Source organism: Manis javanica, chromosome 6, assembly GCF_040802235.1.
Source record: "Manis javanica isolate MJ-LG chromosome 6, MJ_LKY, whole genome shotgun sequence".
In the NCBI taxonomy this organism is placed as follows: domain Eukaryota; kingdom Metazoa; phylum Chordata; class Mammalia; order Pholidota; family Manidae; genus Manis; species Manis javanica.
This window is the reverse complement of record NC_133161.1, coordinates 68,062,629-68,088,700: the sequence shown is the minus strand read 5'-3', so window position 1 is coordinate 68,088,700 and position 26,072 is coordinate 68,062,629. Positions and strand designations below refer to the sequence as shown.

The 26,072-nt window shown below is 37.2% G+C and overlaps 1 protein-coding gene across 8 annotated transcripts in view; it reads left to right on the top strand.

Moving 5' to 3' along the window:
- Positions 1-26,072, top strand: part of DYNC1I1 (dynein cytoplasmic 1 intermediate chain 1) — a 291,719-nt gene that overhangs the window by 35,903 nt on the left and 229,744 nt on the right. For 5 of the 8 annotated variants that reach the window (XM_073238805.1, XM_037019889.2, XM_037019888.2 and 2 more), the window contains 2 exons: positions 2,132-2,273; positions 16,013-16,072. In XM_073238805.1, coding sequence (XP_073094906.1) covers positions 2,132-2,273; positions 16,013-16,072 — 202 coding nt within the window. The remainder of the gene's footprint in view (positions 1-2,131; positions 2,274-16,012; positions 16,073-26,072) is intronic. The other 3 variants (XM_017673344.3, XM_017673345.3, XM_017673346.3) reach the window with 3 other exon arrangements.

Genomic DNA, 26,072 nt, shown 5'->3' with positions numbered 1-26,072 from the left:
TTGTATATTTTGGTTCCACTGCTAATTGGCATTTTTACTGCAATACCCCCCCTCCAATTCATTCATTCCTGGTTAATTGTCCATGATCTCGTTTTATCACTAGGGTTTGGGCTATTTGTTTTCTTTGTGTTGAAGGTGATCTACACTTGTGTTTATTCTGTCACTTAACTATGTAACTCTCTTGGGATAAATTATTTTATTTTTCTTTATCTGTTTGCTTTCCATACATTTCAGAGTGATCCCAGGGTGTCTATAAAACTATGTGCTGTCCAATATAGTAAAAAAACTTTAAAAATAATACATCTAAATAAATACAACATCAGGTCTCCTCTTAAAGGTGGAGTTTTCTTTTAACTCCATCATTGGCTTTTATATTAAAATAAAATTTCATTTATTTCCATAGTTACTTATACTAAGAATAAAAATTATTCCATGTATAGCATAATGATACAGGTTTATATTAATATAAATAAGAAAAAGGCAATAAATAATAAGCCTCTAAATGATTAAGTATTGCTGGACATAATCTACTGCATAGACACAAAACTGAAACACTATGAAAAAAGCATTTTGTATGCCTACTCAATTTATAGTAGGTAAATCATATGTCTAACAATGATATAATAAGCCCCAACACAATTATGATTACTTTGTTTAACTTCTTTATGGTATGGAAGACATAATGTGTGACATTTGACCAATGGACCTTTGAGGAGCTAACGGTATTTTTTCTACTCAGTTGACATATGAAATAAATTAGACTTTGAAATCAATTTTTTTTTGCCTCAAAAGAGCCTTTGAAATTATTTTGCAATATGAGTACTAGTTAAACACCATGTCCTTTTCTTTCCTACCTTACATAAAGCCAGCAATTAAACTTTAAGGGAAAAACAGTTAAATATCCCCACACTGTGACCAAATTCTGAACTATCCCTATGTCCCTGCCAAAGGTCCTGGCATGGGTGGACTCAATTTTCAATTTTCATCCATCTCTATGACTTACCCTCTGACTTATTGCAGAGGGTAATCAGTGAATTAATTGTGGGACCACATGAAAACTCCTAGTTTCTTGACAGATGTGCCATTGTGTTATAGGATTTGGACAAAGTAGTTAAACCCTTTACTCTATTAAATAAATAGAAGGAAATTGCACATGATTGAAACCAAATGGGAATCTACACTTACATATTGAAGTTTCTTGCTGCCCATATGGCTTCTTTGGCATATGTGATACTGAAACCCTGTTGAATTCCTCTGGCCTGGAGCCATCTTGGCCTTTCGCTGCAGCTTCTATCTGAAGGACATTTGGCTTGTATCTGCAGGATAGAGAAAAAAATACATTTGCATTTCCTTTAGCTTTTTTCTTTTTTTATTCTTTCTCTCAGATTTTTAACTCTCACTGACCCCTCAGTCTTTGAATTTACTTTGGTGTCTTGAGAATGGCAGTTTACTCATGTGCCATGGTGGTGTCTTCTAGGGCCGCCGCAGGCAAAGGAAAACAATCCCAAACACAGCAGAAAGTACAGTGGGATGAAGCTATTAATTAAATGTAAAAATAAAGCAGCCTGGCATTTTACTTTGTTTTGAAGACGTTTTTAAATTACCAGGTTCAACATTTACCCTTTCTCTGTCATGTCGTCTCTCCTAGCAAATGCAATTTTTACTCCAGGGACAAAAGATTTCCCGTGGAGTGCAGACATACAACAGACCTTTCTGATTCTCCTCCACCATTTAAAATGATCCAGAATAACTTACTTCACAGTCTTTTAAAGTTTTATAGACACCCCATTTTATTTTTTAATAGGTCACATCTATACTAACAAAATAAAGTGGAGAATTGGAATTATCTGGATCATTTATCTTAGAAGTATTTGACTTGAATCATCTGGATAGCTATTTTGATTCTCCGTTTCACTTTGTTAGGGTGGACATGGCCTCAGAATCCCTTAGTTAACTCTGTCTAAATTCATTTCAAATTTTAATTTCCAAAGTATGAAAAATTCACTTGACTTTCTTCCTTTTCTTTCCTTTTTTTTTCTAAATCCTTTTCCCATCTTAATCTCTCCTGGCCATATAACCACTTTAATTTGGGCGCATTTGTTTTGGTTTGTCTGACACTGCTCTGCCCCAGTGCAGTCGCTGCATTTTTTAACATGGGATACCTGTTATTTTCATTATTTAGTCCCAACCCCTATGTCTCCCTCCTCGAAATCAGTGAGCACTCCCAGTGAAGCTGGAAGCCAAGACTCAGGCGACCTGGGACCATTAACAAGGTAAGAATTGTCTCTTTACAAAGGCCATGGTGAGATACCTGAGTCACTGATACAAAAAACAAAGGCCTAAAAGCCATACCCAGTACTGGACACTGCTCTATGTGTGCGCATCTGCATATATGCTTGGTCATTTTATGTTTATGCTTATGGTGGCTTGCTATATTAGTGGCAAAGCAATAATTTTAAGAACTAGAAATGATAGACTTCTATGGTATCCTTCCTTGAGTAGGCTGATTTAGCACTGCGTGTCACAGACACAATCATATCCATGAGACTAGGCCTAGAAGAAAGACAACTGGAAATATATATACATATCTGGCTTCTCATTACTGTACTTTGGTTTTGGTTTCCATGAGAATCTTTGTGAATAGGATGCTGAGATCTTCTCATCCTAAATTTAGTTTTTTAAGCATTTTATTTGCTCAACAGTTGACTAATTTGAAAACTCAGTCTCCAAAGTGTTTTTTAGTTACTATTATGATCATTAGTTTTCTATTCTGTTTAGTGAGTCAGTTGCCAAATTAGTATTACACTTTGTATACTCAAAGATTATGTAACTTTGGAAAGCAGATATAGGCATTCTCTAATTTAAACCCTGAAGGAGTGTCCAAAAGGTAAAGATGTGAAGAGCGAAAGGAGAAGTTTTGTTCATAGGCATGGAGTCCTGGTAACTTTCTTAACCTAGTTGGCTTCACCAGGCAGTATTCCCACATGCAGGTACCCTAGGCAGGTGGTATAAATGAGTGGAGAGTGGGGAGCCTGTGGCAATTGGTTAGCAAACACCCCATTTATAAAGACCAGATGGTCTCCTCACAGCTCAGGCTGCTTGTGCTCATGTGTTTGAGGTCAACTTTCAATTTTTCATGGGAACCTAAACGTTCATATATCTATGCAACCATCTCCTAAATGTTAAATGGTAATGACTTTGTTAAAAGTAGTGAGGGCCAGATTTGGCTTTGGGATCTGCAATTTGTGACCTCTGTCTTTGACACTTAATTTAAAAAGAATCATAGGATACTTTAACAAAGCTTCAAGTTAAATAAACAATCATTCATCGTACTGCTGTTCTAACCAACAGGATGTCACTTTCCATCCTGTCTACCTGTGGTCTTTTTTTGCTGCCATATATGGTACCTGGGAGAGGCATAGGATTTTGAATTTGCCTTTTTTCACTTAAACACATTATCATAAACATTACCTTCTAAAAGTACACTATTTCCATATATGCCTAGACAATTTTGGTAGAGAAAAATATGGAAATGATATTAGTCCAGTATTAGCCTGAACTATAAGGTTTTTTTATTTTCAGTTTTTGCTTTCTGAACCAACATGTAAGACTGAAATTATTTCACCCCTATCTGCCTGTTGGTGTGTTTCAAACTTAAGTATTTTGTTTTAACCAGCCCTTTTGAAACCAGGAGACACTGCTTTCAATTTGAGAAAAAGGAAAGTGAAGGTTGTTGTGGGCACCAGGCTGGTTTATTTTAGCAAACCACCTTTGTGATTTGGGGTAACACGTGTCATCTCTCATCTTTTGCTTTGAACAATTCAAAAGGTCTTTGAGGGAGAAAAGAAAAAGCCCTAATAATGACACAGTTATATAAGATCCACCATTTATCCACGAGCTGGCACAATGGAATCACATGCCTGTGGGGGCCCCACTGGCCAGTCATTAAGTCAGTGTGTCTGCCTGTTTCTGTGCAGTGACGGGGCTGTGTCAGGGATGCTTAGCTTCAAGAGGTGCAGTTGGCAGCACTACATTCTGTTAGGGACTTCACAGTCAATAGGCCCTTTTCAAAACTTTTCTAGACAAAGCTGACCTGTGCTGTTGGCACTGTGGAGATACCAATTTTTCCTTCTCAGCAAACATCATTCTTCATCTCTTCCCCACTCCTTATATGATTTTTTTTTAAAACTAAACAAATCACTTTGGAAGTGGTGCTGTCCTCTCCCACCCTACACAAACTCCAGCCAGTTTTGGTTTTTTTCTAGGAATGTCTGGTGAGAGTAGGCAACAAGAAGGCAATGAGTCAAAATCCTTGCTAAGTGCAAGTTTCATAGGAACGCAAGAAAATTGGCATTGAGGAAATCATGATTTTTCAGAAAAACTGAGCACAAAGTTTGCTTGAAAACTGGGCATTAGGAAAAGCTTAGTGAATCTTGCCCTTAATTTGGATTTGGAGAATCCACACGAATTTATTCTTTGCTTCCGTAAGTTTTGCTTTCACAAAATAGGTATGAGAGTAATTATCAGAAAAATGTTGTGTTTCAGTTTTTAAATTTCCACTTGGAATGCCTTTTTCTGTAGAAGAAACAACTTTGAAGACAATTACAACTAACTTTAATGTTTCACAAAACATGAGACTGGGGAAAGAGCTTGGTTATTCCCAAGATTATAACTCTAAAGTCATAAATGTGCCTGTTTGTGTGGAATTTGGACCCTTTGAAAAATGAAAATATTTCAGAACATAACTTAAGAATCAAATTAGCACACTCATCTGGTTCTGCCTAATGGTGAACATAAATTTTGTTATTCATTTGCCAAAATTTCAGAACAAACTAAGATTTTCTTTACAGAGCCCAAATTGTCAAACATTTCTTATAAAACCCCTGTAAGTGGTTAATTTGCAAATTGGCCTCCTTAATATACCTTATTATAAAAACAGGGCTTTATATAAATCAAGTGTAACAAAAATTCCACTTACTGATTTTTAAGATCAGTTGAGTAAATTAAAAAAAATTAGTGACTAGAAAGTAGAAATATATAGTAAATTTTCAATCATCCTAGTATGATTTAATTTTTTAACTTAAAGTATCTCAATTTGATTTGCCATGTCTGCTGCTGTTGGTATGCCCTTTTTCTCATTTATGATTAATATTTGTGCTATTTTTCTCTTTTTCTTGATCAGTTTTGGTAGAACCAATTAGTCATTACTCAGTTAATCATATTGGGCAAAGAACAGGCTCTTAGATTTGAAAATAAATCAATTTCATTAGTAAAACATTTGAAAGACTAGTTTTACTTATAAACATAGATTTAACAATATCCTAAATGTGTAACTGGAATCCAACACAATATTAAGAGGGTACTCTATGCTATGATTAATTAGGATTGATTCAAAAATTCAAGGACATTTTAGTATAGGAAAATGTTAAGCATAAATAAAGTTCAAAGAGGGAAAAATAATCATTGTGGTATATCCTTAAATGGCACTTGAGAAATTGAAACATTTGTTCCCATATTTTAAAATTTAGCAAACTAGAAACAGTAATATTTTGACTCTGTATGATAAAGAATATTAATTAATATCAAAACAATAGCCTACATCTTTTAAATATGAGTGAAGCATTTAGTACTTTGTAGCCCTTAAGAATGACTTATGTTTAGCTGAATATATCTCTCTTCCTTAGGAAATGACAAGTTCCTTAAGGTCAGGGAGTAAATGATATTTAACATTATATGCAGATAGTAGGTATTTGATAAATGTTTATTGAATTAATCAACTGTTATTCTAATTTTTACAGACGAGAACCCTGAGGCACAGCAAGAATAAGTCATTTTCCGAAGTTCAAACAGAAATTAGCCTGCCAGGTTTTAACCTAGGCAGGTCAATACAAATTTCTACCATCTCTACCTCTACCCTACATTGTTTCTAACAACAGTTGATCTAAGTGATACATACATGGCCTACCCTATAAGGTTATCATTAGGTTTAAATAAATTTATGTTTGTAAAGCACTTGGAAAGGAGTCTGGCATGTATTAAGTATAGGTGAGTTTTAGCTGTTATGTTTGTATTTTACACTTTCTTATTTAGTCACATCTTTCCAACAGGGATAGATCTTTTTAGATTTTCTCATAAAATATGTTGGTGTCATTTTCAAATTTGATTAGTATGCCTGTATCTTTATCCAAGTAACTATGTAAAAAAGTTGCTCATAAAAAAAAAAATGTAGCCCAGGACAGAGTATGGTTCATGTCCCTGGAGACCACTTTCTGGGTTGCCCAAGCCTTAATCCTAAACATCCAGATATTCAACCAGAAATGAATGTAGGCTTCTCATTCTCATGGATGGCTTACAGGGACTTTACCCTAAGATGGTTCTTGTGTTTAGCTGAGATTCCCTAGGCTTCTCAGTGACCAAGTTAGAGGCTGTTCCAGCCTGCAGAAACCTAGGATAGAGTACACCTAGACATTAGGGCATAGGTAGCACACTGTCCCAAACCTGATTCAAGGATGATAACTTTTAAAATGATCTCAGAAATAAAGTGTGTTTCGATGTGGTAACATACTGTGTACTCTCCTGTCATCATAATAACGCTCCACCCATGACATCCTTAACAAATAATTCGGAGGGGACATTTCTGGTATTTGTCTTTGGGGAGAAGTGGCATGGGGGACAGTGGTAATAATAGAATTAATTTCTATCTTCTTGGCCATCTATAGTCTTAACACCATCATTAAGTTCTACTTTCCAAACAATTAGGTTGTTGAAGCCCATCACATTTTATTCTTAATAATCTCTTATAACATAAATAATATCAATGTATTTTATACAATTAGGAAATACAGGCAAACAAAAATAATTACAAAATTATATTTCTACCACCAGAGATGAGCACTCTTAACATCTAATATATATTCTTTCATACAATATATATGTCATCATATATATGATAAATAATATCACGCTATACAAATCCTTGGACTTGCTTTCCTAATCAAGTATCTCTATTTTTCCATTTCCGTACATTTTCCTCTTATCTAATATCTACACTATCTTCTGATTTCCCCAGTTGGCTCCAGCATAATCCCATTGTATTCAAATTCCATGCCGGTCCTCCTGGCTATCAGCATCTATTAACCAAAATGCTTATACCCATAGATTTTTCTGTAGTGAGGTAAGGCCCCTCCCAAGGAGACCTACATGCCTCAGAGGAAGAAATGTCTTCTGAAGCACTGAACAGAACAAAGTCAAAGAGAAATGGATTATAGGTCAGCCAGGCTTTCAGCCTCATATGTACTCTAGATTAGATTTCAGGATGAACAAATAGGTGTTTGCAGATCCTCTGCTGACCAGTTTGATCAGCAGGTCTCCGTATAGTTAATGTGACATTTCATGTTGGCAGAATGCTTTGGTAAAATTAGATAGTTGATAAACTCTGCCTTTCCCTGATCTCCTGCCTACTGAACTCTCAAGTAAGGAAATTAAAATAATTTGTTTGTGGTCAAGCTGTGTTGGCTGCTTCTGGCTACCTGTTTCTCTCTCAGTGATTTCAGGGGAGGAAAGTATGTTAAGAGGCCACATGGGCTTAATGCCCAACAGAAAATCCTCAGGACTTTCATCTTTATCCACAACTGGATTTCATAGGATTCTCTGGCATTACACAAGCCTCAAAGGACTTTTGACCCTTTTTTGGTGAAATTCGACATTGCCATTTTCTAAGGTGCTCTGATGAATCAGAGGCTAAAGGTTAGACATTAGGGAGGTGTTCGGAAAGATGCAAAAGTCAATAAAATAGTGCAAACCTTGGAGGAAATTTAATAGGACTAATAAAGTTTTATACAAAAGAACTTAAAATCCTTTTAAGTTATCATGTAATGAAAAGTTGACAAGATTTTCTTTGCATCAGTTCACTGATTCAAAGCGGATTAAAAGTCAGTCTCTGGAAATTAAAACAAAAAAATGTACACTATGGGGTTTTTCTTTATGTAGCACATCAACTGATGAGTTAAACATTTTTGGTATTTTATTACAGTCTTCAGGAGAGAGTATATATACATATATGCGTCTAGATACAGTAACACCGCAAGCGACTGTTGGGCTTTCTTCTAGAGAAACTGCTTGCTTAACAGCAGATCCTCAGTGTAAGATTTGGGGAAAACGTGTCCTTGCTCTGTGATGAGAAGTCTTACGTTTCTTTTGAAATCCATCTCAGATGGACTCCTGTTCAGCTTAGCAAGGCCCATATAGGAGCTCCAAGTTAGGCTTTGATGTTAGCCAACAGAGGGAAGATTCTCACACAGCAAATTAAGAAAAAGACTTTTTAAAAACAGCCTGATATAAGTATGTATTGTGCTGTTCCAATTTTATTCCTGCGGTCAGAAAATACTTGTCATCATCATTGTGAGTCCTAAGTAAGTAAAACATTAACTCCTTATTTAAATGCCATCCTTAATTAATTGACATCATGTTAATGACTGTGACAGATTGAGTGATATGATGGATATTAAAGTATCCTTATTATTCAGTGTATTACTTTTGGAAACAGCACTTAGAAAAATAGTTTTTTTTATAAAGAGATAGCTGGACTCTTTTATTCTCAGCACAAACCAGCATTGTGGTTAACATTTTAAAAATAGGTTCTTCGCCAAAGTGAAAGTGAGCCCCAAGGTTCTCCAAGGACCGTGTGGTGACTTCATGCCACACCAGCCCAAGTCACCTATGTAGGTGGCTTGGTAGAATTAAGGGAGTCAGGCAGACAAGCCCTGATCTATTCTTTAAATTTTTTAATAAAGTAAAAACTATTTCTTCGGGAGTCTACTTGCCCCCCACACTTCACACCCATCTGCAGTAAAGGCAAGTAAAAGTCATTCATTTGTTCATTCATCTATTCATTCAGTGAATAGTTGAGAATTTATTATGGGCAAGCACACGTAATACATGTTAGACCTGCAAGGAATATAAAGAGAAGGAATTCTTCTAAAGAGCTTGCTTCCAATAAATTCATGGGTTGAATTTAAAGCCATCTGAGGAAATGTTGCTGTGTAATTACAGATCTCAAATATTTGTACTCATAGAGATGAATAATAATGCAAAACCATTATTCCCAAATCATCTACAGTTAATTTGTATTGTATTCATGTGGGACAAGTGATTTGATTCATTACTATCCTACACAGAGTTTTGACACACATTGGGTAGTTGGTAAATGTTTATTGACTTGTGTGTGTATGTACACTATGCACATGCACAGCTTGCAAAAACCTGGGTAGAATGGATGTAGAGTGAGTGGAGGGATGAGGACATGGGTCAGAGCAAGGTAGCTCAAGGCTGCTGGGCAAGTTACCTGAAGGTGGACTTTGCTTAGGAACTACTGACAGTGTTATAGGAGTGAGGCACAAGGTAAGGATTTTCTCACAGAAACAAGGCAGAAATCTACTTACTAGGCTCAGAACCAGAAGAGTGGGACTAGCAGTGTGTTCAGCTTGATGCTGAGGCCCTCAAGCTTTATAATAGTACTCATTACCTCCTGCAGGTTATCTTCATACTTGGTCTTAATGCCTGATACAGGGCTACTACTGCGGTCAAGTGGATTGTAGATTAGCAAAGAGTACTGAAATAAGAGGCTCAGGTATTCCTCTACTCTTGTCCCGTAGAGAGACAAGTTATTTCTGAATGAACTTACAGAGATCACATGCATTTAAAGAGGTAGGCATTTGAGCTGGGCCTTAAAGAATAGACTGCATATGCTTTGGGCAAGTGGAGATGGGAGAAAGGGCATTTCAGCTGATGGGGCAGATATAAACAAAGGAAAAGGGCAGGGGAATGTGGGGTGTAGAGTGCATGGTAAAGAGGCAATAGAAAATGAGCTCAGAATCTGGGAAACAAGTATAACTTCTGAGATAGCTGAACTACCTGGATCCCATATCTGCTTTATTGGATTCACTGGGGAGCTTATTGCAAACATGGCTGCCTAAGCCATAGGTCTGAGGTGAGGCCTGGGCTGCTGCTATTTTGTAATGCTCTTAAGGTCTGAGGACTAGCCTGGTTCTGATACAAAGGCTTGAAGGTCTAAGCTAAAGTTGTGGATGTGGAAAAGGAATCAAAAGATGAGACAGAGTGAAATGGCATTGTGTGCAGGTGGATGTGTCCAAAACGCATGTGAAAAAGTGGGACTCGGAGCTCAGTGGTGATGAGGACTTCGGGGTTACTTTTTCCAGAAGGTATGTGGACACCTAGGGTTAGAGTACAGAGGTGCGGGGAGAAGTAACCCTGATTGGGGAGTGCCTGTCTTTAAAGAGTAAGGGCCTTGCCAAAGTTAGCCATGGGATGTGATGACTAGGAGGTCCCCTGTCACCATCACCGCCATCATTCGCGTTGTTATTATTGCTTGTGATGTTTCATTTTTGTATTCTGAGTTCCTGGAAGTAAAACCAGTCCAAGAGTAACTCTGCTTATGATTCTTGGCATATTGCTTTCTGAGAGAACGATGCTAATGGTAAATGTCACTAGCAGCATGTCAGAGTGCCTTGGCCACCATGAATGTTAGCATCACAGGTGAAGCATTCTTAGCTGCTGCCTTCCAAAGATTTATCAGCCATCATTTTTTTATAACCAAAACCCGGTGAAGGTAAGAGCAGAGACACTGTCTCGGGAAGAATTTTTAGGCTTTCTGCTCTCTGATAAAGATGAGAAAGAATGGAAACTGTCCCCATGCTATTGGTGAGAGCTGACTAGGGAGAAACCAGCTGCTCATCAGGGAGCCAGGTGTGCCTGACACAGACATCATGTCTTTCACTCCTAAGTTATACTTTCAACAGAAAGTATTGTTTCTTTCTTTTTTAATTTTCACTTCTCTCTGTCTAATAAGCTGAAACTGAGCAAATAAAACTGGACCAATGAAGGGGAAATTCTGTAAGAAGTTGGTTGGTGATGAATTTGGTAGAAGGTTTAAAATATAAAGTCTCTTAGTTTCTTGTGCATTTTATGTTATGTACCTCAACATAAAAAATGAAAAAACAAGTATTGAAAAACAAATTGCCCCCCAAATTGCAAACTATTACATGGTAGGTCTTTTTAGATGAGATGCCAGAGGCTACCATGTCTGGCATGTTGAGGGTCAAATAAGTGAGTGATTATTTTCCATGGCATGGGACGCTTTTATACTTAGTATTTTGAAATGAAGCTGGGAAGTGTGACCTTAATTGGCACATCCAGAACTGCTAGTTCAACTGTGGGCTCATAAAATCATGACAATGCCCCTGAGTGCAGACTAGATAAGAAATTATTGGGTTACTTGGGATCTGTGCAAAAAGCAGCTTCCCTTTGGAAGAGATCAGAAATCCTCCCTTAGACCATCAGAGAGTTAATGTAAGAAGTGATCTAAAACTGTTCAGTGGAGACAAATGCAACTCTTAAAAATAAGCAAACAAATAAAATAAGGATGGTTTCTCATACTGGAATACTGGACAAAATGTAGTTGACCTAGTAAAAGACAGATTACATCAATTAGAAGGGGTATTTTGGTCATCCCAGTAATTAAGAAAATGGACCTTTTAGCAGCAGTGAGCAGGTATGTCTGGTTTTGCTGAAAGACAGGGACGTTGTGGTGGGTAGGGCAGGTAGAAGCTGATCAGTTAAACATTCAGCTCCGCTTGCTCTAATCCCCTAAATAAGCCTGGTCTTCTGGCTCGCCAGGAGGCTGGACTTTAGGGAGAGAAGAGTGTGTCAGGCTTGTGCAGTTGTTCTTCCTGGCATTTAAAATAAAATCTCACAATAAATTGGTAAATTGGCTTCTAAAATTAACAGACTCCTGTTTGACCTACTAAACTAACTCAGCCACCTAAGTCCAATAAACTAGGCACTGGTGAAATGAGTTTGTTATGGCCTAATCCTACCTCATCCTTCAAAAACCAGGTGAATGGAATTACTGATCATTTCCCTGTGAAATGAAAGAACAGTCCAGTGCCTGGATGTGTTGTCAGCATATCATTGTGTATAAGTATTCATATGTCTCTTCCCTTTATTAAAATGTAAGAATCTTAAATGCAAGTCCCATATCCCACAGCACACTGATGGTGCCACTTCTAGGGTGTGTTTTACTTTCTGCCTCGTTCTACTGAACCTTTTATATATGCTTTTTTTCCTCCTGAGAGTTGTAGTTTCCTTAAGAATTCTTTCAATCCTCTGTCATGGCATTTTACATAGGAGGCCTTTAATGATATTTACTTAATAAGCATATGAATGTTCTTATCAAAAATACTCTCCCTGCATGCACTGATTGGTCCATTCCAGAAATGACTGAAAATTAGAGTGAATTACTATAGCAAACAGTGTGACTTCTATATGAAAATACTTTGTGATAGTATTTTATGTTTACATATATTTACCTATAGTTTCAGTACTTCTTTCATTTAAAAAAAAAATTCCCTGGCAAGATTTCAAACTTCCTCAGAAGCTTTGGGGAAACCATAGTTTTTTTTTCAGTAACTTGATGATTTTAGGTGGTTAGAAAGTAAGACCTATGTCAACTGGTTAAATAAAAGTATACCAGTTGGAGAAGAACGCTGAAAGGCAGTTTAATAATCATCTGATGCTTTAAAATACCAGGCAGAAAGAGCCTGAAGGGCTTCAAGGCCTGCATCCTGTAGCTGCGGACAGAGGAGACTTGCCGGCTGACACACAGTGGAGCCACTCCCAGAACACCAGCGTCCCACCCCTGGGCTGCATGGGGCTCTCTCCATGGTGCTGCCATCCACAGGGAGATTTTCTGCAAATTTGCAATGAAGGAATTCAGCGAATATTTAGTACACATTTGTAGCCTAGCCTCAGAAACACAAATAGCCTTTGCCCATTTTATATATTGGCTTTAGGTTCTTTTTCAAAGAAAAAGTGCATTTTGTGCAGGTCTGAGCACAGCACCCCACAGGTAATAAAAGGAAAAATGAAACGAAACTAAAGCTAGCACATTTGATGGTGTCCTTATCTTGACTCTTTACCCTACTGCTCATTACTAACAATAACTGTGATTTCATTTATTAAATAACATGTGGGTGGCTGAGGGTCAGAACTTTTGCAGGTTAGTTACATAGACCACCTTTGTTGTTCTGGCTGAGTAAATGCAAACTCCAGATTGCTAATCTGCAGACTTCTCGTAAGTGAGTGATTCTGATAGAATCATCATTTTTAACATCTTAAGGGTACAGTGAGTTCAGATGAGCTGTCACATAAGTAACAGAACAGCTGGACCACCTGAGAGCTGCTGCATTCTTCACCTGCCCGGGAGAAGTGGAGAAGGTCAATAAAGGTCATCCCATCAGAAACCTCAGGCAAATTAAGGGCAACGTGGCTGACCCCACCCCTTACAAGGGAATGCTTCTCATAATCCGCCAGAGCTAGCAACTGTCGTTCTCTCTACTGCCAAAGAAATGCCTTTTAAAGACAAAAGGTTTGATCCCCAGAGATATGTGAAGAGTAAATACCCATCACTGTAACAGATTCCATTACTTCTACCATTTGAAATGAGGTGAAGGAATCAGTGTCCAGAACCAGGAAGGGCTGCTTTCCTTGAGCAGAAAATGCATCCAAAGCAGTGGTTCTCACCCCTGGCTTCCTGTTAGAATCACCTGAAGATTTTTCAGTTCTACAAATGCCTGGGTCCCACCCCACACATTCTGATTTAATTGTTCTGAAAGTGGCCTGGGCCTTAGGCCAGGCTTGAGTTAATCACAAGTTTAGTGGCTGACATATTTGAAAATCAGTGACACTTTCTACCTGCTGACTAATGAAGGCTATAGCCTAGCCCAGTTCTCTGAAGGTGGCTCAGGGTCAGCCGTGAGCATTACCCAGGAATTTGTTAGAATACAAGTTCTCAGGTACCACACTAGATCTATTGAATCCAAGTTTCTGAGGTTGGAGATCAGCATTCTGTATTTGAGTAGACCCTCTGGGTCATTTCAGTCCACATCAGAGTTTGAGAACAACTGGTATAACTCAATACTGTACTGCTCAAAATGTCAGGCCAGCAGCATCTGTATGCCCTGCAGCCTGTTAGAAATGTCACAGACCTACTAAGTCAGAATCTACATTTTAACAATATTCCCAGATATCTGCATGTGCATTACAGTTTGGGAAGCAGTGGTCTAACAAACAGTGGCCAATTAGTGTTCTCATCGACTTAGGTCAGAGCCTTCCGGTGAGAGACAAGAGCACAGCCAGGGCTAATAAGGGCAGCTGGGAAACTGGGAAACTGCATTCTGATACTGCTGCAGAAGAGCTGTTATGGAATCTGTCACAGAGACAGGATGTTAGCTCAAAGAAACAGTGGTGGTAGAGATGGTGGATATGATAGTAATAAAAGCAGCTACTGTTTATCAAATAATTAATTTGAGGTCGATAGGTATATATGCATGTAATGCCTGTAGGAAACCAGAGCGATCATCCATCCTTCCATGCATCCATCCATTTATTCATCTAATGTTGTATTATATAAGCATGTATGCCAGCCACAATTCTAGGCATATCCCTGTAACCTAGGGATATAGCCACCCCAGCTATTACAGGGCTTAAGTCCAGATCAAACAACAAAATAAGCCAGTGTACAATAAAATCTTAGGTCCATCTAAGTTCTGTGAAGAAGTGACTCGGGAAGGGAAGGGAATGGAGAATGACAAGGATGTGCTGCTTGAGATACGGTAGTGAAAGATGGAATACCTCTCTGAGCAGGTGACGTGTGAGCCAAGACACAGACCAAGCAAAGGCATAAGCCGCACAGCTCTTTGGAGGAAGCACACTAAGGAAGACATGGCACAGGGAGGGAACAGTGAAGGAGGGAGACAGTAGCTAGAGAAAGGTTTGAAAATTCATTGCTGGTCAGGTCATTAATTGTCTCAGAAGCCATGGTAAATCTTTACAGATAAGGACACCGAGCAGGGCTTCTCAGACTTTTTAGTCACCCACGAGCCACCCGGGACCTTACTAAACTGTAGTGTGGAGTCAGTGAGTCTGGGGTGAGATCTAGGCTCTGCATTTCCAACAAGCTCCCAAGAAATGCGGATGCTCCTGGTCTGCGGGCCACACTCAGAGGAAGCACAGGGGTGCTGGGGTTGCCACCTGAAGCAACATGCCCAGGGTCCCAAGCTGGAATGTCACAGAGGCAAGATGCCTGACTCCCAAGTCCCTGCTGTCTACAGATGCCTAACAGGTAGCCTCCTGCCGGATTCACCGGTGACTACTTAGTGCAGGGAACTTAATGGACCTGCCCGAGAAAGGTCCTTGTGTACTCTGTTTTAGAAGAGCTATTTATCCCTGTTTACTTTGAAGGAAAAATAATAAGAGAAATTGCAAGCCTTGGTAACTATTGCTCTCTTTTCTGAAGTATTTAAAAGACTTAGATATATGTGGCATCTTAGAAACAAATGATATTGTTGGTAACCATCTTAGTGTAATATATAAGTAAAAAACACTAAAATACTCATGAGCCTCAAAATCTGATGCATTATATTTGCAGTAACTGACCCAAGGATCCAGTTATTCACCAGTTCCTGTAGTTATGCCCCATCTGCCCTGACTTCCCTAGATGCTTCCGCTTGGGCCGGTTGATGCCCTTACATTTGGAAGATGCTTGGTTCTCTTAAGTGTGGATGGGCTCTGGGGTGTCATGAAGCTGTTTACATATTCAGATAAGTCAGCCTTCAGTACAGTACAAAACCAGACTAAACAAAGAGGGTGTGGGTGTGTGTGGAGTTTGAATATTTAGTGCTTCCTTCCCTAAAATAACTGTAGCTTCCAGTATTAAACATGTTCAAAGGCAAGGACTGCTTCCCACTTTCTTTTGTCACTTAATACCCGCGGGGTCCTCCTTGCACCTGGGGGTGGGGTGGGATGAATTGGGGTGATGTTCCATGTATGTATTGTATATGCCATTGCCTTGATGAATGACATGGTTTGGTTTGGTTTGTTTTCCTCCCCTTCCTTTAATTCTCTGTGTTCTTTTTCCTTTGTGCTGCACGATTAGGACCCTGCAGTGGGACACAGACCCCTCAGTGCTCCAGCTGCAGTCAGACTCAGAACTTGGGTATATGTCTGCTCTTTTGTTATTCCTTTTATTATTTCTTTGCTGCGATTGTGCTGAAATGCTGGACCTCTTGTTGCTCTTGTTTTTTCCCCTTTTGTTGAATTTCCAGTTTGATAAGTTTATTTCCTTCTGTTAGTTTTCCAAATGAAGTTTAGCTTTGAAGAAAGTCGCTTTTTGTGGAAAACACTACAAAAAGATGGCTTTTGATCCCCTACTTTTTCCTGTTACTGCAAAAAAACATTCCCCCAAACAGAAGTACAGACTCACACTTCTCTGCTTCAAGGGGAGCACACAGATTCCCTGGTGGGAGATAACGTTTGACTTTATCCTAACCACCCTCCCCCTTTACTAACAAGTTGCCTTAGGTTAATTTTTGTCTAATACCGGTATTGAAATGTTGTGTTTCATTTGTTTCCCATCCTTTTCACTTTTTCGGAGACTTAAACTGAGCATTTAATTTGAATTTAGTTTGAACATACAAAGATTCCTGTTAAAGAAAAGGCAAATTTGTTGAATTCCTTAATATTAAGAAATGTCAAATATTTGATGATGGGTAATGTTTCCTCCATCCTAAAGATATATATTTTTTTCCGATGGAAATGTACTGTAACCATTTAAAAGACAGCTTCAGAATTGCAACTTCATCTACAAAGAATAAAACACACAAGTCTATCCTAGAAGCTTCGCTTATTTCTCTTAGAGGACCCACATGAGCTGTCATCCCCAGGAGGTAGTTCCAGTGGGGAGCTTGCACTAGCTCGTGCTCCAGCTCAGGAGAGTTCACTGCTGCTTCTCCTCCCGATTTTGCATTCAGGGACATCAGCTTGAATCTGCCAGGTGAGGGTATTTACAGCACAGACACTGGCAACTGCTACAAACCAGGGCTTGCTCCCTTTCCCTCAAGACAGTTATTAAACAGTTACCAACATGTCATTAGATACTTCAATATGTGAATAGCAAATTTTATTACAGTATTTTATGGAAGTATTATTTTTTCTTTCTAAAATAACCTAATGAATTCCAAAGAGGGCATCTATTTATTTTGAATTCCTGAGATTCCTGGGCCTGTATCGGTGGTAGGTGTAGGAGGTGGGAGAACTAGCCACATGTTAGCTTAAATGCCTCCTGCCCGTGTCCCTTTGTATATACAGAAGTGCTTGGCAGTCCCTCTACCCTGCTAAACCAAAGAGATATCCTAACACTTCAGGTAACTGATGCTCTTTTTTTTTTAATCATTACTAGATTTTTAGTTATGTAATTCATTGTCTGTTGTATTTCAATTTGTCTTGTTTAACTAATGAAGAAATATGGCTTAAATCAAGCCGAAAGACGATGAATACAGAGTGTGTTACCATTTAGGGGGAATTTCAGAGTGTGATTCTTCCATATTTCATTGTGTTCAAGAAAAAAAGGGAGGATGGAACTGGCAGAGACTCTACCCTAAGTGCTTAAATTAACAGATTTTTAGACAGATTGCGGCATTGTTAAATTACACTTATTGATGTGGAACAGTTAGGTATTTTCCCATTTATATCTGTTTTTTAAGCAAGAACTCATTTGACTATGCAGATTAAAACATGTGAATTATTCTGGGAGGTGGCATATCTGTGGTTCCCACCTTGCCTGGCACATTTTACTTCAGAGCAGACCCAGTGAGTCAAAGGAAGATGAGAAATGAGACTTTCTGTTCACTGAATGGTTTAGCTAAGAGAATTTGGAAGGAATGTTCAGAGAATATTTGAGAGAGGAGATTATTTTAGCCTTATTAAAATTTTATATATTGATTTAATGAAAATTTTACCTATTTTCATAGTCCTTATGTGCAGGGCAGTCTTCTCATATGTAATTTTAAGAAATATACCTCAGGCAACAAGAGTTTACTAGAGAACTTTACTTCCTCTTCATATTTATTTATTTATTTATTTTTCTATTGGAATAAAGTTGATATACAATATTATATTGGTTTCAGATATACGACACAGTGATTCAGTAATTATATACATTAATAGATGCTTACCACGTGTAGTTCCCCCATTACTGTACCAAGATACTACAGTATTCCTGCTTATATTCTATATGCTGTATTTCCATTCTGATGACTAACTTATTTTCACAACTTGCAGTTTGTACTTCTTTATTCCTTTCACCTATTTCACCCATTTCCTCAGCCTCCTCCCTATGGTAACCAATAGTCTATTGCCCATATTTATTAGTCCATGTCTTTTTTGTTTTGTTTTTTAGATTCCACATTAAGTGAAATTATATGGTATTTGTCTTTCTCTGCCTGGCTTATTTAATTTAGCATAATGCTTTCTAGGTCCATCCATGTTGTCACAAAAGGCAAGATTTCTTTCTTTTTTGTGGCTGAGTAAGACTCCATTGTGTATATGTACCACTTCTTTATCCATTCATCTATTGATGGGCATTTGCGTTATGTCCATAACTTTGGTACTGTAGATAATGCTGCAGTGAACATAGGTGTGCATATATCTTCTTTGAATTAGTGATTTTGTTTTCTTCTTATTCTGGTAAATTCCCAGAAGTGGAATTGCTGGGTCATATGGTATTTCTATTTTTAGCTCTTTGAGTAAACTCCATATTGTTTTTCATAGTGGCTGGACCAGTTTACATTGCAGTGCAGAAGGGTTCCTTTTTTTCTACATTCTTGCCAGTAGTTGTTATTTCTTGTCTTTTGGATAATAGCTATTGCCAGAGTCCAGCTTCTGCGGAGGGCGGCGGGGTGGGGGTTGCCCGAAAGGATGAGACGGAGTCGGCGCACGGAGAGACAGGACACGGAGTCAGTTGGAGGAGGTCTCTTGACAAAGTGCTGATGACATCTTTATTTATACCATTTTGCACGAGGATATGATTATTTTTTATTTGTTCTTTTGATTGACGAGCATAGGCAAGCTTTTTTCTTTCTGTTTCTTTCTAATCTATACATGGTTAGCCAAGTGTTAGACAGGTGCTCTTTTTTCTGTTCCTTGACCTAAACTTTTCTTAGCAACATGTACTCTATTGTGTCTCCTGTTTCTATGCAAAGCGGTTTCTAAGTAATGCATGTGACTGCAGAAGCATGCAGCATGTAGCAGTGACTATGGAGTCTATTAGCTCAGGGTGAAATGCAGGTCACCCACTGCCACAGTTAGCAATGCAGGTATCATCATCTATATTTTTAATGCAAGGGGTACACATTTTTTCCCCTCATAATATTTATTCCATCATAGGTAGTTACAAGATAAAGATAGAAAGCATGATTTAGTGCTGTAAGAAGGCAAGTGTAGATGATCAGGTCTGTGCCTATAGAACAGGTATTAATCCAAGTTAGACAAGGGCAACAAAACATCTACGGGTGCCGAAGATTTCTCTCAAAACTGAGAGGGTGAGGTTCTAAGCCTCACTTCTGTTGGTCCCCATTTTCTCACCTAATGGCCCCCCTGCGACTGTGCCTGTCTTAGGTTGTTCCTCGGTTGAGGAATCATACCCCTCTCTGGCTAACCATACATCTTCTGGGACCATACAGGGAGATGTAAAGCTGATAAGTGAGAGAGAAGTAACATTCTTCGAAAAGGTTAATTTTTCACTTCTTTGCAGATTTATGCCCCATGGCTTCTATGCCCAGCACTTGTCTTGAGATATCTTTACCACTTGGAAGAATTGTGGTACTTGGTAATTCCAAATATGAGGCACAAATTCTAGTAAAGGGCTGTAATTAGGAAGGAAGAAGAAAAGCTATAGAAGTAGCAGAAGGAAGAAAACATGAGAAGATTGATTAAGTGTCAGACAGGATTATTCCATTCAGTATTCCCCCAAAACTTTATTTCTCTAATTTTCTTTTATAACTCTTTATCACTAATTTCACTAGCATTGCAAAAAGGGGGCATTCCCACTTAGGTGGAGATGGGGTAGTCAATGTTTGACTAGCTGACTGCAGGTTTTGGTATTCCATGCCAAGATCGCCATCTGGCCCTTGCGTGCTCCATTCTTCATGAGCACTGTCCTGAAAAGCTTCTGGGAAATTTATGTTCTCCTTTCCGTGCTGCTTATCAAAGGTTAGCTTAGCCCTTGGCAACAATGTAAGCAAAAACAAAGCCAATAGTATAATGGAGAATAACAAAATCAAGGTGGATAATAGAGGGAGCCAGCTGTGAAGGCCCCTGCTTTGTGGGGGTCTTCCTCCAGCCTGGCTTTGCTACACAGCTTGAGTAGCATGGCTCCCACCAAGCTATCCTGACTGGTGTGAGGTGATACCTCATTATGGTTTTGATTTGCATTTTTCTCATGATTAGTGATATGGAGTATCTTTCCATTTGCCTGTTGGCCAACTGTATGTCTTCTTTGGAAAAATGTCTTTTCAGGTCCTCTGCCCATTTTTGAATTGGATTGTTTGTTTTTTTGGGGTGTTGAATTGTATGAGTTCTTTATATATTTTGGATATTAGCCCCTTATCAGATATATCATTTACAAATCTATTCTACTATATGTAGGTTGCCTTTTAGTTTTGTTAAGGGTTTTCTTTGCTGTGAGTAAGATTTTTAATTTGATGTAGTCCCACTTGTTTATTTTTGCTTTTGTTTCCCTTGTCCGTGGGGACATATTCATAAAGAAATTTCTCATGTTGATGGTAATGAGATTCTTGCCTATGTTTTCTTCAAAGAGTTTTATGGTTCCATGTCTTACATTTAGGTCTCCAATCCATTTAGAGTTTACTTTTGTGTATGGTATAAGACAGTGTTATAGTTTCATTCTTTTACATGTATCTTTCCAGTTTTCCCAACACCATTTATTCAAGCGACTGTCTATTCTCCATTGTATATTCATGGCTCCTTTGCCATATATTAATTGACCATATATGCTCGGGTTTATTTCTGGGCTTTCTATTCTGTCCATTGATCGCTGGGTCTGTTCTTATGCCAGTGCCATACTGTTTTAATTACTTGAGCTTTGTAGTATAGCTTGAAATCAGGGAACATGATCCCTCCAGTTTTGTTCTTCCTTTTCAAGATTACTTTGGCTATTCGAGGTCTTTTGTAGTTTCATATAAATTTTAAGATTGTTTGCTCTAATTCATTGAAAAATGCCATTGGTATTTTGATAGGAATTGCATTGAGTCTGTAAATTGCTTTGGGCGGGATAGGCATTTTGACAATATTAATTCTCCTATCTATGAGCATGAGATAGATTTCCGTTTATTTGTGTGTTCAGTTTCTTTCATCAGTGTCTCATAGTTTTCAGAGTTCATTCTTTAACTTCCTTGGTTAGGTTTATTCCTAGGTATTTTATTCTTTTTTATGCAATTGTGAAGAGAATTGTTTTCCTTATTTCTTCTTAGCATAGAGTTGACGATAGCCTAAAGCTTGCTTTATCACTTGATTCTTTTTAACAGCTTTATTGAAGTATAATTGACAATTAAAAACTGCACACACTTAAAGTATTCAAATTGATGTTTTAACATGTACACATATTCATGAAACACAATCAAGATAATAAACATATTCATCATCCCCCAAGGTTTCCTTGGGTCCCTTTGTGTCTTCAGTCTTGCTTCTCCACATTCCCCAAAACAACTGAACTGCTTCCTGTCACTATACATTAGTTTACATTTCCTAGAATATCATATAAATGATACATGCTGTAGGTACTCCTTGACTAACTTCTTTCACTCAGAATAATTATTTTGAGATGCATTCATATTAGGTGTATCAGTAGGTGTCAATTGTCCATTCCTTCTTGTTGCTAAGTGGTCCATTTTATGTATATACCACAGTCTGTTTATCCAGTCACTTCTTGATGTTCATTTGAGATTTTCCTAGTTTTTGCTCATTACAAATAATACTGCTATGAACAGTCATGTACAAATCTTTTTGTAGACATTTGCTTTCATTTCTTTTGAGTAAATATCTTCACATAAAATGGCTGAATTGCATTCAACTTAAGAAACTGTCAAGCTGTCTTCAAAGTGATTTTACCATTATACATTCTCACCAGCAGTGAATGAGACCCTCAGTTTCTCCCCATTCTTGACAACATTTGGTTCAGACTTTTAAAAAATCATTATCTTTAAAATCATTATTCAAAGAATGTAGTGGGATCTCGTTGTTTTACTTTCATTTCCCTAGTGACTAATGGTGTTGACTGTATCTTTTATGTGCTTATTTGCCCTTTGACTATCTTCTCTGATGAAACATATGCTTAAATCTCTTGCATTTATTGTTTATGAACTGGGTTCTTTATTTTCTTATTATGGAATTTTGAGAGTTCTTTATATATTTGGGATACAATCTTTATCTGATAAATAATTTTTAATATATTTTCTCACAGTCTGTGACCTGTCTTTCTCATTCTTTTAACTTTAAGAAAGCACACACTTTTAATTGTGATAAATTCCAGTTTACATGGATTGTGCTTTTGGTGACATAATATAAATTTTCAGTGATTCCTTAAATATTTAAGGGAATACAATTCACCAGTAAAACCATTTGAGTTTGGAATTTTATTGCCAGGAATGCTTAAAAATACAAATTCTATAACCTTAATAGTAATGGAGCTATTAAGGTTATCTGTATTTTTTTCTGAGTGAGCTTTGGCAGTTTGTGTCTTTGAAGTAATATGTCCATTTCATCTCCATTTACAAATTCACTGGCTTAAAATTGCATATAACCACCCTTTTAATCTTTTAAAAATCTTCAGAATCTGTAGATATAATAACCCTTCTGATTCCTGATATTGGCAAATTTTGTACATCTTTTTCTTCTAAGTATGGCTAGGGGTTTATTGATCTTACTAATCTTCACAAAGAACTGACATTCGGTTTCATTGATTTTCCTCTATTTTTCTATTTCATTGATTTCCACTCTAATGTTATTTATTTTCTTCTGTTTACTTTGTGTTTAATATGCATTTCTTTTTTTAGTTTCTTAAAGCAGAAGCATTGACTTGAGACCCTTCTTCATTTCTAATATAGATGTGTAGTGCTATAAAATTCTCCCCAGGTACTATTTAGTGGCATCTTGCAAATTTTGACATATTTTTTATTATTTTCATTTAATTAAAATGCTTTCTAATTTCTCCTTTTTATTTCATCTTTAACTGATGAGTTATTTGGAAGTATTTTATTAGATTTCACGTATTTGCATATTTTTAAGAGATCTTTGTTACTGGGTTCTGATTTAATTGTACTGTGATTAGAGAATATATTTTGCATTATTTGTATCATTTAAAATTTTTTGAGACTTACTTTATGGTCCATAGTATGATCTGTCTTAAGAAATGCCCCAGGAGTTTGTGAAAAGTATGTTTATTTTGCTGTTGGGTAAAATATTGTATAAATATCAGTTTGGTCAGGTTGGTTGATTATATTGTTTTAACTTCTATACAGTTCACTTACGTTCTGTCTTCAGATTCTACCAATTATTGGAAGAGGGGTGTTAAAGTTTCCAACTTCAGTTTTGGGTTTTCTATTTTTTCTTGCAATTCTATCAGTTTTTGCTTAATGTATTTTGAAACTTTGTTATTTGGTATATAAATGTTTAGAATTCTTATGCTTTTCTGATGAATTGATCCCTTTATCATTATGAAACAACCTTCTTTATCCCTGGTAATAGTGTATTTTGCTTTGGAACCTCCTCTGCTGTATTGCCACTCCAGCTTTCTTTTGATTAGTGTTAGCATGGTATGTCTTTTCCATCCTTTTACTTTTTTAATATATTTGTCTCTTTACATATAAAGTTCATTTCTTGTAAGCAGCATGTAATTAGGTTTTGACTTCTTTTCTATTCTAATTATATAGTCCTTTTAATTGTAATATTTACATCATTTACATTTTAATTTGATTATTGATATGGTTAATTTTAAATCTCTGTAATATTGATGTTTGTTCTTTATTTGTCCTGTATATTCTACTTCCTCTGTATTTTGTTTGTGCTTCCTTTTGTATTACTGAATTTTTTTAAATGATCCTATTTTAACTTTCTTGAACTATTAGCTATGTTTTATTATTTCAGTGATTGTTTCATTATTTATGATGTACATCTTCATCTTATTACAGCCTACCTTCACATGACATTCAAATGCCACTTCATGTGTAGTATAAGAACCTTACAATACAGTTATGTTTATATTTCTCCCTTCCTGACCTTTGTGCTATTGCTGTCATACGTTTTACATTTACATGTTATAAAACACACACTGCATTGTTTTTACTTTTCTTTATACAGCCGATTATCTTAGGCATTTAAATAATAAGAAAACAATCGTATATATTTATCCATGGAGTTAATATTTTCCTGATGTTTTTCATTCCTTTGTGTAGATCCATATTTCCACCCGGTATTGCTTATTTCTGCTGGGTGGATATCCTTTAACATTTCTTGTAGTGAAGGTCTTCTGTGACATGCCTTTAGCTTTTTTTTTTTTTTTTGCTTTAGCTTTTTATGTCTTAAAAGTATTTATTTTATCTTTGTTTTTTGCAATATATTTTCACCAAGTATACAATACTAGGCTGATAGTCTTTCAGTACTTCAGAAATGTTTCTTCATTGTTTTCTCTCCTGCATTGTTTTTGACCAGAAATCTCCTGTCCTCCCTATCTTTATTCCTCTGTATACAATATCTTTATTTCCCCCCAACCCCCCACCAGCTGTCTGCTTTTGAAATGTTCTCTTTTTCACTAATTTTGAGCAGTTTGATTTTAATGTACCTTGATGTGGTTTTCTTCTTGCTTCCTGTCTTGGGGTTCATTAAGATTCTTGGATCATTGGGTTTATATATTTTTTGTTTGTCCACGTCTTTTGTTTGCAACAAATTTGGCCATTATTATTTCAAATAATTTTTCTGTCTGCCTTCCTCCTCTGGAGACTCAATCACTTGTACATTATAAGTTAGTACAATATTATATGATATATATAGTATAATATATACACATATATTATGTGTAACATAATATATATTCTAATGTATATTAGAAATACTTGACATTTTCCACAATTAACTTAATCCATTTACTTATTTTTATTTTTATTTATTTTTATTTTGTTATCATTAATCTACAATTACATGAAGAACATTATGTTTACTAGGCTCCCCCCTTCACCAAGTCCCCCCCACATCCCATTACAGTCACTGTCCATCAGCATAGTAAGATGCTGTAGAATCACTACTTGTCTTCACTGTGTTGCACAGCCCTCCCCATGCCCCCCCCCAGATTATACATGCTAATCATAATGTCCCCTTTCTTTTTCCCTGCCCTTATCTCTCCCTTCCCACCCATCCTGCCCAGTCCCTTTCCCTTTGGTAACTGTTAGTCCATTCTTGGGTTCTGTGATTCTGCTGCTTTTTTGTTCTTTCAGTTTTTCTTTGTTCTTATACTCCACATATGAGTGAAATCATTTGATACTTATCTTTCTCCACCTGTCTTACTTCACTGAGCATAATACCTTCTAGCTCCATCCATGTTGTTGCGAATGGTAGGATCTGTTTTTTTCTTATGGCTGCATAATATTCCATTGTGTGTATGTACCACATCTTCTTTATCCATTCATCTACTGATGGACACTTAGGTTGCTTCCATTTCTTGGCTATTGTAAATACTGCAGCAATAAACATAGGGGTGCATCTGTCTTTTTCAAATTGGGCTGCTGCATTCTTAGGGAAAATTCCAAGAAGTGGAATTCCTGGGTCAAATGGTATTGCTATTTTGAGCTTTTTGAGGAACCTCCATACTGCTTTCCACAATGGTTGAACTAGTTTACATTCCCACCAGCATTGTAGGAGGGTTCCTCTTTCTCCACAACCTCGCCAACATTTGTTGTTGTTTGTCTTTTAGATAGTAGTGATCCTTACTGGTGTGAGGTGATTTCTCACTATTGTTTTAATTTACATTTCTCTGATGACTAGCGATGTGGAGCATCTTTTCATGTGTCTTTTGGCCATCTGAATTTCTTCTTTGGAGAACTGTCTGTTCAGCTCCTCTGCTGATTTTTTAATTGGACTGTTTGCTTTTT